The sequence below is a fragment of the Notolabrus celidotus genome, chromosome 9 (assembly GCF_009762535.1).
Source record: "Notolabrus celidotus isolate fNotCel1 chromosome 9, fNotCel1.pri, whole genome shotgun sequence".
NCBI lineage: Eukaryota > Metazoa > Chordata > Actinopteri > Labriformes > Labridae > Notolabrus > Notolabrus celidotus.
The window spans coordinates 22,604,410-22,615,312 of record NC_048280.1 but is presented as its reverse complement, the minus strand read 5'-3'; the positions used below and the strand labels follow the sequence as shown (position 1 = coordinate 22,615,312).

The 10,903-nt window shown below is 35.8% G+C and overlaps 1 protein-coding gene across 1 annotated transcript; it reads right to left on the bottom strand.

Moving 5' to 3' along the window:
- Positions 1 to 5,580: 5,580 nt before the first annotated feature.
- LOC117818260 (arrestin domain-containing protein 3-like) lies at positions 5,581 to 8,885 on the bottom strand. Its single transcript, XM_034691036.1, has 6 exons — positions 8,526 to 8,885; positions 7,625 to 7,682; positions 7,409 to 7,550; positions 6,898 to 6,973; positions 6,332 to 6,588; positions 5,581 to 6,124 (listed from the first exon to the last, which is right to left on the bottom strand). The coding sequence occupies exons 1-6, from the start codon at positions 8,854 to 8,856 to the stop codon at positions 5,621 to 5,623; spliced, it is 1,368 nt and encodes a 455-aa protein (XP_034546927.1). The 5' UTR covers positions 8,857 to 8,885; the 3' UTR covers positions 5,581 to 5,620.
- Positions 8,886 to 10,903: the final 2,018 nt, after the last annotated feature.

Here is a 10,903-nt window from a genome sequence, read left to right as displayed (position 1 = left end):
TCAAAACAATTTCAAATAAGGATGACTTTGGTTGTTAGAAAGGTCCCATGACACTGGACCATGCCAATGGTCATACTTTTTAAACTATTTAAACAATGTCAAAAGTAAAATGTCAAAAACCATTGCCATACTGTATAAAACTATGGAATTCTTGAATTAAAAGTCATTGTACACTCTCTACTGTTCCCTTATTGTTCCATACATGTCCTACTGTGTGGAGGTATGGGGTAACACTTATAAAACAAATACCAACTCCATTTTTAAGTTACAGAAGAGATGTATAAGAAACGTAACAAAATCTAACTGCCTTGAACCTACCATTGCATTATTTATTAGTTTAAAGGCCCTTTAATTTTATGATTTAGTGGAACACAAAAATGTACAGGTAATGTCCAAAGCAAAACATAATTTACTTCCAAACTGTGTTCAGAGGTTGTTCGAAATCAGAGAAAGCAGGTATGACTTAAGAGGAACAGGTTTTTTTCTTTTTGAAATAGAGACAAAGTCAAATATAAAAGAGAGGTGTGTATCTGTTAAAAGGGTAAACGTTTGGAACAGTTGTGATGAGGAATTAAAAATGTGTTGTGTATTTAAAAAAAATGCTTAAAAATAAACAGATGAATAAATATATGGATGAAGTATAAACTGAAAATTCAAATTATTTTTCACTAAGATTTCTGAATTGCTGCTTGTTGAAATTGAAATGTTTTGAGATTTTGTTTTTTGTTTGTAAGTTTGTTTCTGAATGCAACGTTTAGAGATTGCTTTGTTATAAAATAACATAATTACTTGCACAATGTTGCCTATATGGTATCAGTTATGTAAAAGGGTAGGCAGGATAAGCTTTGGCTTCAGCCTACACCTTTTTTGGTCAGCATGTGATTCACTAAAATATATGTGGATGTTTATGCATGTTAATATGTACACTGTAAAAGGGGATTTTAGGTTTTGGTTACCTCAGCTCACTTTCTCAAGTCAGTTCAACTTAAATGTCAGTTTTACTTGAAATATCAAGTAAAATAGTGTCCAACTAATCAGTCCAACCAGAGTAGTTCAGGTAACAGATTTCCTTGTGATACAACTAGATGTAAGTATGGCCCCTGCACAAATGCACAGGAAACCCCTTATAGTCACTGGAGTGACCAACCTTTACAATGCTATGTGCTGCAAGAGACACTCGGTTTGGATCAATGTTTGAATACTTTTCTGCATGCAGTGCAGAAGCTTAGTGTTTACCAAAAGAGAAATGTTCAATGTGTGATATTTGTAGACTTTTTTACTTCTTAGTTTCTGTTTTTTAAACCTACATAGTTCTAATATAGTGAGAGCACTCTTTTGTTATTCTGCTTACAGTTTTGTAAGCCAAGTGTTTACTTCTAGATAAATATTGAACATATGGCTGTTGCCATATTAATCCATTCTTCATGATAGCATTATGATGCCAAGTCAAATTCATACAAAAAAGCCATTGTCAGTTTTGACATTGAATAAAGTATTTTGAATGTTGTCCCATGTTGAGAAATAATTTTTATGGTGTATTTTTTGAAAATTGAGGCTTCGGTTGTTTTAAGAAATGACAAGTACTTGTCTTTTTTTAATGAAAGTAATGTTACAAGTAACATGAACAAGTCACGGAAAAAGTTACCTGGCTGCCTTAAAAAGATAAGTTGATTCAACAAAACACTTTGTTGAGCTAACATTTTAGACATGTTGGCAGAATAATTGTAAATTCATCCAACAAAATGCTTAGTTTAGGCAAGTTATATTTTCATGTATTTACAACTCAATATACCTGTAGAAACTTGTTGATCTAATTTGTTTTTCATGTTGTTTCTACTAACATTTAGGTTTGTAAAACTTAGAATTTCTTGTTGTTCTCACTAAAAAGGCTTGTCGATTAAACTTAAAGTATGAAATTGATAGAAGTAATTTATCAGCACAGTTTTTTTTACCCCAACTAATAAAACTAAGTTTAAATTTAACAAAAGTGGAAAAAACTTAAATTTCTTGGCTTGCTGAACTTAACATTTTAAGGCAGCCAGGTTACAAATTATTTTAAGTTGAACTATTATTTTTTCTTACAGTGCAAGAAACAAACCTCTGAAGTTAATAACGCTGGTTTTAATATTGATAGAAGGAAGTATTTATCATTTATTTTACTCATGTCACACTTTTCTTTATAAACTTTAGAGTGCTTCACAAACAAATATAAAAAAAGTAAATATTAATAAATGTTGAAATATAACTCATGGATGATGAACTCAGAGGTGAAAACATTTTAAAGATGTTCAGGAGGATACCAGGTTTGCGAACACTCGTGGTGCATGTCCTTACAGAGGAGAAAGTAACCGTATCTTATACATGTTGTTTTAAAATGAAAATTATAAATCTCAACAGACATAAAACATAACATGCATGTATTTTTATTTTTGTTCTGCTTGTTAAACATTTCTCAGTGAGACTAAGAGACGCTGTCCTCAGAGCTGGAGCGTCTGAAGAGTCTCCTGAGCCAGCTTCTCTTCTTCTTCTTGGTCTTAGCCACTTCAGCCATCCTGCTGTCGAGCTCGTCCATTCTGGTGGACATGTCTCTCTCTCTCTCCGTCCACTCCTCAGTTTTCTTTTTCTGGGTAGTGTGGAGGAGCAGGACGGTGTTATGAAGGGAGCTCCTCTCCTCCTTCCACTGCTCCTGCTGGAGCTGCAGCTGCTCCAATGCTTTCTTCTCAGCTGCCATGATTTCATGGTTGACCTTCTGGAGGTCATGGAGCTGAGCGGTGAAGGAGGTCTGCATCTTTTTCATCTCCTCCTGAGCTTCTTCTTTGATCTTTTGTAGATCTTGCTCCACAGAGAGAGTCTCGGTGGTCTCCTGAAGCTGGTCAGTCTGCTGCTCCTGGTCCCTGTGAGGTCTTTCCCACATGTACTTGTTAGGAGCTGCCTTCTCCTTTACAGGGGTCTTCACACTCAGGGCTTGGTTCAGGACATCCAGCTGGAGCTTCTGCAGGTGGATGTTTATCTTCTCGTATGCACCTCCTCTGACATCCTCTTCTTGTCCTCAGTGCAGGGACCGAGCTCGGTTGCTCTCTTCAGTAAGGCAGCTTATTCCTGCTGGCTCTGTTTGCCAGAATGCTTAATGCCGGGTCTACACTCAAAAAAATATTTTTGGGGATTTACTGAACTCGGTTGTCAACACTTTCCACTAAACTGAGTTGTGTTAGATTTAATAAACTGATAGCATTAAGATGACAGTACCTGTGTTATGTACAACCAACATGACTGTATTAGGCAATTTCAACACAATCTGGTCAACTTGGATTTAATTAATAGGTCAATGTTCAGCTAACTTAACTGACCGGGGACTTACTAAACCCTAATATGTCTTCAATTTCCACACAGTGTAGTTAAGTAAATTCAAATCACACTACTTTGGTAAAGTGAAAAACATCATTTATTACCATTAAAACACAGTGTAAAGGTCAGCCGCCTGAGTATAAAATAAAGGAGACCTATAAAGACTGATTTGTTTCACCTTATTAACATTTTCCATATTCTTCATTGTTCTTCACAATGTTTTACAATGTTTTACAATGTTCACAAAAGAGTAAATCAATACAAAATTTGGCCCAATTCACTCTGACCTATATGGCTGGTGATTTTACATTTTCTTAATATTGTTAAAAAATCCTATCAAAAGACCAAACCAACAATGGGGCTCTATCGCACAAAGGAATAAGATATAAGGCTTTGGAGACATAGGCAATTCTTGTTGACACGATTAATGAATTGTTTCTTTTGGTCTTTTCATGGGATTTGTCTACAATAAGAAAACAATTGTATGCATGAATGTACTTGTGTATGTATGCATGTGTATGTGGACGTATGCATGTACATATTGATATGTGTATGTATGTATATGTCTTTATATATTTTCTTGATGAATCCCTAAGTGATTGTTTTGTTTTTGCTTTTATTTGTGATTTTTACATGGCTCCTATGTTGTGGAGGGAAGTATTGGTTGTTGATGTAGACCAAAATAAACCTAATCTAAAAAAAAATCTAAATCTATATTCTTTTTGTTATGAATAACAAATTCAAAGTGAGCCATTGTTTATGCAGAAGTGTTTACAGTTTTGTTTATTCTGTTTTTTAAACCCTTCAGAAAATCTGGGATTTTTCACTCATTGTCGCTCCTTTTCCTCTTTTATAGTATTCCTTGCTCACCACCAAAGCAAGTAAGTAAATGTGTTTACAACCAGTGTGCTACAACTGCATGGACTACCAATTAGATTTAAAGAGCATAAATCTGTTATAAGGGGAAAACAGTGTTCGGGGCTGAATAGGATTTCCCAGTCGTTACTGTGAGGAATGGGACAGCTTTTGGGGCCTGTATGGTCACATGATGTTTTTCTCTTTAATGATGCACCACAATCTATGTTAAAGGCCATTGTCAGAAATATACAAATTCAGTGAGATATTCAAATAGTTCGCTCTTATAACAATTATATTAACTTTAAGAAATGAAATAACAGTATACAGCCAAGAAATAACCAAAGTTCAATTGTTTTCTGCTTGTCCATTGTGAAGGTTTCTCTGTAAAGCACCCATTGATTTCAACCTTGATCTACTTTAACCTTGCATATGGAAGAAAATTAACAGAGTAGGTATTAATGGATTGATAAACATCTGTATTGAAAGTAAGGAACCAAGTGAAGTTGCATCTGTTAAATCTAAACACAATTCCCTCCTTACAGTAAAATGAATGTTGAAGACAGACAGCTTATTATGATACAACAATAGAACTTACATACAGTACGTATAGACAATCAACTTAGTGCAAATTTGAAACAGAGTTTAACCTCTATAAATATCAAATATGTCCTTTATTATGAATTGTTCAACTGCCCTCTTTATCTGATAGCACTGCAAGGTTCTTTTTGGATCTCAGTTTTTGTGTTCAACCGTTTTTATTGATTTTCAGACAAGTAATAAAATAACCCTGCCTTACATGAGCATACATTGTTATGTGCAGCATAGACAGCATGTTTGACAAAGACAAAGGGTAAACAAACAAAGATACCGTTAAACAAAGAAACGAGAGAACAACAAATTAACAAAAAACACTCCCACACACTGTTTCCCAAAGACTGAATAGAATAGAATAGAATGTACTTTATTTATCCCTAAGGGAAAATTCAGTTGTTTGGCAGATACAATTATAAAAATCACATAAAAACAAGTAATTCAGGTGTCTGTCAGCTCATCTCCCATTGGCTAGAGAGTTATGAAGCGCAATGGCTGCAGGGATGAATTTTTTTCTGTATCTCTCAGTCCTGCAGCGCAAAGAGATGAGCCGTCCACTGCTGTTGTTTCTCTGGTCCACAAAGAAGTTGTGAAGTGGATGATCTGTGTAATTTAGAATGGCCTCTAGCTTCTTCTGTTTGCATCTCTCCACCACAGCCCCCAGTGAGTCCAACCTGGTTCCAATCACACTGCCAGCTTTTTTCACTAGTTTGTCCATCCTTCAAGTATTTTTCAAACTAGCTTTTAATTGACCTCTTAAGTTGGAGAAAGAGACACTCAAAGCTGTGTAAGGGCCCCATTTGGAGCTCAGTTTTAATGATCTGTGCTATTTTGAATGAGGAGGGGGAAAAAGGGAGTGATATCCTGGAGGGTTTTCCCCAGCAGGGGCTTGTGGCTGCACCAACGATGGAGGGAAAGGTGCGGTTGGATAACCATAAGGAGGAGGCTGTTGTGGCCACTGATTATAGCCACTTGCTGTGGGTGGGGGTTGAGTGGGATCTGGTGCTGGGTATCCATAAGCAGCTGGACCAGTGGGTGCAGGATAAGGCCCAGCAGGGAAGGTAGGAGGAGGAAACTGGCTGAAAGCTGGTGCGCCAACAGCCCCAACTGGGTAAGGCCCCTGGGCCTGACCAGGCTGGAAAGGAGCGCTTGGACCTGCAGGTACAGAATAAGGCCCCATAGGGAAAGATGGGGGAGGGAAGTCGCTGTAACCTGGGGCCCCAGCAGGCCCGGCTGAATAAGGCCCCATAGCCATACACATTTTTGCAGGAGCAATGAACACAGGAAGCTGTACCTCTGGGTCCAAGGCCAACTTGATGTCCAAATACACCTACAGAAACATAGGAGTGGGGAAGTAAAATAGGTTTAGATCAGAAATCATTTGAATCAAACCACCACTAATTGAGCAATATATTAAGCCAATGGTGCTGTCTCACAGACAGGCATTCTTATTTCTATTCATTTCATTTTTCTGTGAAGGCTTACACAGTAGTTTGTTTCTGACTTATTGTAAAACATACACTAAAAAATACACTACCTTGATAGCATATGTAACTGAGATGATATCGCAATTTGTTACGGAGCAAACGGCGTCAGTAGGAACCTGCAGCTGGCAAGAGGCAGTTTCATGTGATTTTGGTCCGATACTTTCTCCCACCATTTTGCACTGGGAGTGGAAGCTGTGCTTACGGGAACTGTGGGCGTTGTAGATTACTGTCTGCATTAAGTTGAATTTGGGCTTCATTGTCTTGGAGGAGGAGTTGGCGATTTTGGCAACAACAGAAAAAGTTCCACCTATCGAGAAAAAGGAAAACAACTTCTGAATACTTACTAATAATCACTAAATTTTAAAGTGTGCATGTAACTACGTAGTTTGTCTGTTCTTACTCAGGTGATCATAAATCATTTTAAACTTCATTCGTTTAATTTCTACCAGGCTTGTTCTGCTACATGCCACTTAACACTACACACTGAGCCTTTAAATTGTTAATTAAGCACATACATAAACAGAAAACTTCTTGTTTGAACTTGTTTTGACATATGAAGAGTTTGAATGTCTTGAATCATCAACTGTTTGCTTGAAAAGTAAGCTTTAATCATTACCTGGGGAGCAAACATTTTTGTCAACAGTAGCCGTCATTTGGATACCTCCTTTCTCCAAAGAAGTAGAAAGAGGGCCCTAAAACAAATCACACAAATAAAACAACATTATATCAAGTCAATGCCACGTGTGTGTGCGTGCCAACCTCCTTTACCTGTGGATTAATCCATCCTTGTTTAGGGTCACACCTTTTAAAGTCAACACCCATCTTAAATTCATCCAACCTTATTCACAATGAAAATGTGGTCGAGCAATACCGTCAGTATAACAGTGTTATTATAGCCAAATGCAATCCATTATCTGTTTGTTCAGTCAGTGTGTGGTTACATCCATTGGGCTGCTCATTTTATCAGCAAACAAAACCAGTTTTACTCGTTTCCTTTTTTTACCTTTCCAACTTCTCTTTACCAACATTTGACTTTTAATGAATCACCTCAAAGCAGCAACAAAACAGTTAAAGCCCTTCAGCCCTCCAAATATCTGAGTTGATTGAAAAAGAGAAAATAGTATTACCTGGCTGTGGCTCCTTATGGACTTTGACACAAATTTGAGCTCCTTTTGTTCTGTTGAGGCCATCCTCATGCTCCTGGACATTTTGGCTTCAAGCATGTACGTGATCTTTCCATGAAAGCCTTTAAAGGATGATGGCATGTCCCTGTAAGACAGTATCGGTTAATAAAAGCTTTATTTTGAACGCAAAAGAAGAATTTAGCTAAATATACCACTTACTGCTCTGGGATTTTAAGACTGAACTTATGGCAATGGTCTCCTTTTGAAAGCACAGTGCCTGCAAAGAGTAGAGAATGATTAGCACAAATGTCAGAGCATTATAGCATAGTGTGCTTGTTACACTATGCATAATGTGCTTATTATAATAGTGTGATTCTTTATATTGTTAATCTCTTTTTTTTTTTTTGATTGTGCAAGAAATGTGCTTTACAAGAAGGGGGTGACCAAGTGATAGGTAGACAGAATAACAAATAAACAAGGCACGAATATGAACAACAGAAAGAATGAACAGACGAAATAGTGCTAATTTAAAATGTGTAACATTGTATATATCTAAATTGTATTCTATCTTTATTTCTCTATTTTTATTTCTACTTATTTAATTTTACTAATTGGAACTTTTTCTTGATTGTACTTACAGTATGTCTGGGTTACTGCAACAACTGAATTCCCCCCCAGGGATCAATAAAGTAATATCTTATCTTATCTTAATTATAATAAGGGGGGGAAATACAAAAACAAATAACTTTTATAAAAAAATAGAGCAGGAATAACCTACAAAAAAATATAAATATATAATATTTATACAAAATAAATAATTTTATGCAATGAAAGAGGGAAATAACACCCATGCAGGTGTAAACAAGCAAACTCCACTCATAATGCCATGACCTTGCATGACTTCAAGTTAAGGGCATTTTTTCTCACCACATTGTTGCCAATTGTATGTGATTCTGGTAAACTTGCATGTACAATATATATATATAGAACTAAATCAATATAAAACATTATTAATGAAGTATGGAAAAAACTGTCAGATATAGCTAAATGCAAGAACCTATTACCTAAGGTGCATTTTTATGTGCGTTTCTGCATACATGACGACATATCTCTGTCTTACCTTCGGAAGCTTTTTCCACAAATTTCTTTTTGACGTTAAAGAACTTTCTGTTTGCAGTGTGGCTTCTCCTCCTGTCTCCGGTTCCCTCTGTCCAGTGAACATAGGCGTGCCCTTTGACTTTAACGCCGAGGCTCTTCACTTTAGTGTCTTTGGTCAAAGTGAAAGAAAGCTTACCCATTATAGTATCTCCTTGTGTGAAAGTGTTCTCTTCATTTAGAGCTTCATAACTCAGCGCTAAATCTTTAATGGAAGGCATTTCTTTTGGTTGTATCGACCAAACGCGCTCAGTAATAATAACCCCGACTGAAGGTGTGGACACTGGACAGACCATCGAAACAGTCACCTGTGTATTTTATTATATTTGGCTCCACCCACAAAGAGAGGAAACAGGAAGACCTACAACACTTCTTTATGTGAAGTGGTGAAACCATGCATTACATCATCCCTACAGCAACAACCACAGTATGATATGGTAAAACATTGAAAAGCTTTTAGTGGTTATTTAGACAATAAAAATGAACTTCAGGGAAATTGAAGAATGTTTAATCTTTTTTGTGTTTAGTATTGCAGAATGGCTGTTAATAAAAAATCACTCACTCATAAATAAGAGGTGTGAATTTTGATAGCATCACTGTAAAAGTTCATGGTTAGTCACTGCTGAATTACTTTGATAACGTTGGAAAGATATTGTAATATATAATATATTTGTGATTCTTATCAATTTTACAACATTTTCAACAAAGAAAGAAAACAGGGATCACATTTTTTTCAGAAAAAATGATTGGATTAAAAGAAATATAGATGAAAAAAGCAGAATGAGCAAAAATACACAAGTGTTGATATTTAAAGTGATATGAATGTAGGAGTTAAAATTAGTTTTAAGGTGATAACACTACTTAAGCCAATACTATTAAAGAAGACCGACATTTCCAGGAATGAAGAGTGGCAAAAGAAAGGGCCACAATTTTCTTTGACTTACCACCAGATCAGAATATATAAAAAAAAATCTTCTTGACTCTTAAGTAGTCCCTAGTTGAAGTGTATGTAGCACTGTTATATTCGGTTCCCTCTGTCCAATAAAAATTAAATAGTAAATCAAAACTGGATTTAGGAAACTTGCAGGGCGTATACACATTACAGTGTGTTTATTATTAACTATGGATGGGAACAAAAAAAACAAATGTCTCAACCCCCAAAACTGAGGTATGTACAGAAGGATTTAGTTGTTTAATATTAAGTGTTAATATTCACATTGAAACATTCACAGTGAGACTTGACATGTCTTTATTTTGTAGTTGTCTCAGAAGCTCAGTGAACTTGAAATGATAAGGAAAATATATAATATTTGAAATTCCTATAACAAAAAGACATTTAAACATTGTTTTCCTTATTTGCTACATGTTGTTCAGATTATTTGAGCTAGTCCAACAAAGAGCAAGGTAGAGTTTGTATAACACTGTAAAAAGTATCCGCCTCGGACACTTGAGTTGGACAAGGCACATGAGTCACAAAACCCGTATTTCGGTTATATAGGTTTGAACAATTATGTTACTAACTGGATTTAACCAACAGCAAACCTTAACTGACCAGAAAAATAACTGTCCATATAAAGTAAAAGCACTGATTGTACTGTATATAACTGTTAATGTACAAACTATAAATATTTTACACAATGGTATATAATTTCAATGTCAGGCTCTGACTTTAAAAACAGCACTTTAGTGTTCAAGAAATCATTTCACATTTTAAACTGAAAGTGCTTGACAGTCACAGTTTCCAGTTTGGCGTTGGCAACGATTTTAAGAAGATGGCAAACACTTTTTAAACATTTTTAAAACATATTTAGCTGAGTAAGAGAAAATTAAAAAATATTAATACAATTTAACAACCCTAATTCCAAATAAAGACACTGTGTAAAATGTTCATAAAAACTGAGTTTGATGGCCTGCAAATCATTTAAACCCTATATTTACAAATCAAATGTTGAAACTGAAAAAATGTATTGTTTTCAGAAAATATATATGCTTATTTCAATATGATGCCAGCAACATGTTTGAAATAAGTTGGAGATGGGGCAATGTTACCATTGTGTTGCATCAACTTTCCATTTAACAACATTATGCAAACTCTTGTAAACAGAGGAGAGTAGGCTTGGAGTTTTGAAAGTAAAATGTTGTCCTACTATTGCCTGGTATAGGATTTCAGTTGCTCAAAAGCTGGGCATCTCCTTTGCCCTTGTTTTTGTTTCATGATGAATCAAATGTTTTTAAACGGCTGACAGGTTGGGATTGCTGGTAGGCCACTTAAGCACCCACCCTCTTCTACTACTGAGCCATGCTGCTGTAATAAATGCAAAATGTGGTTTGGCACAGTCTTTC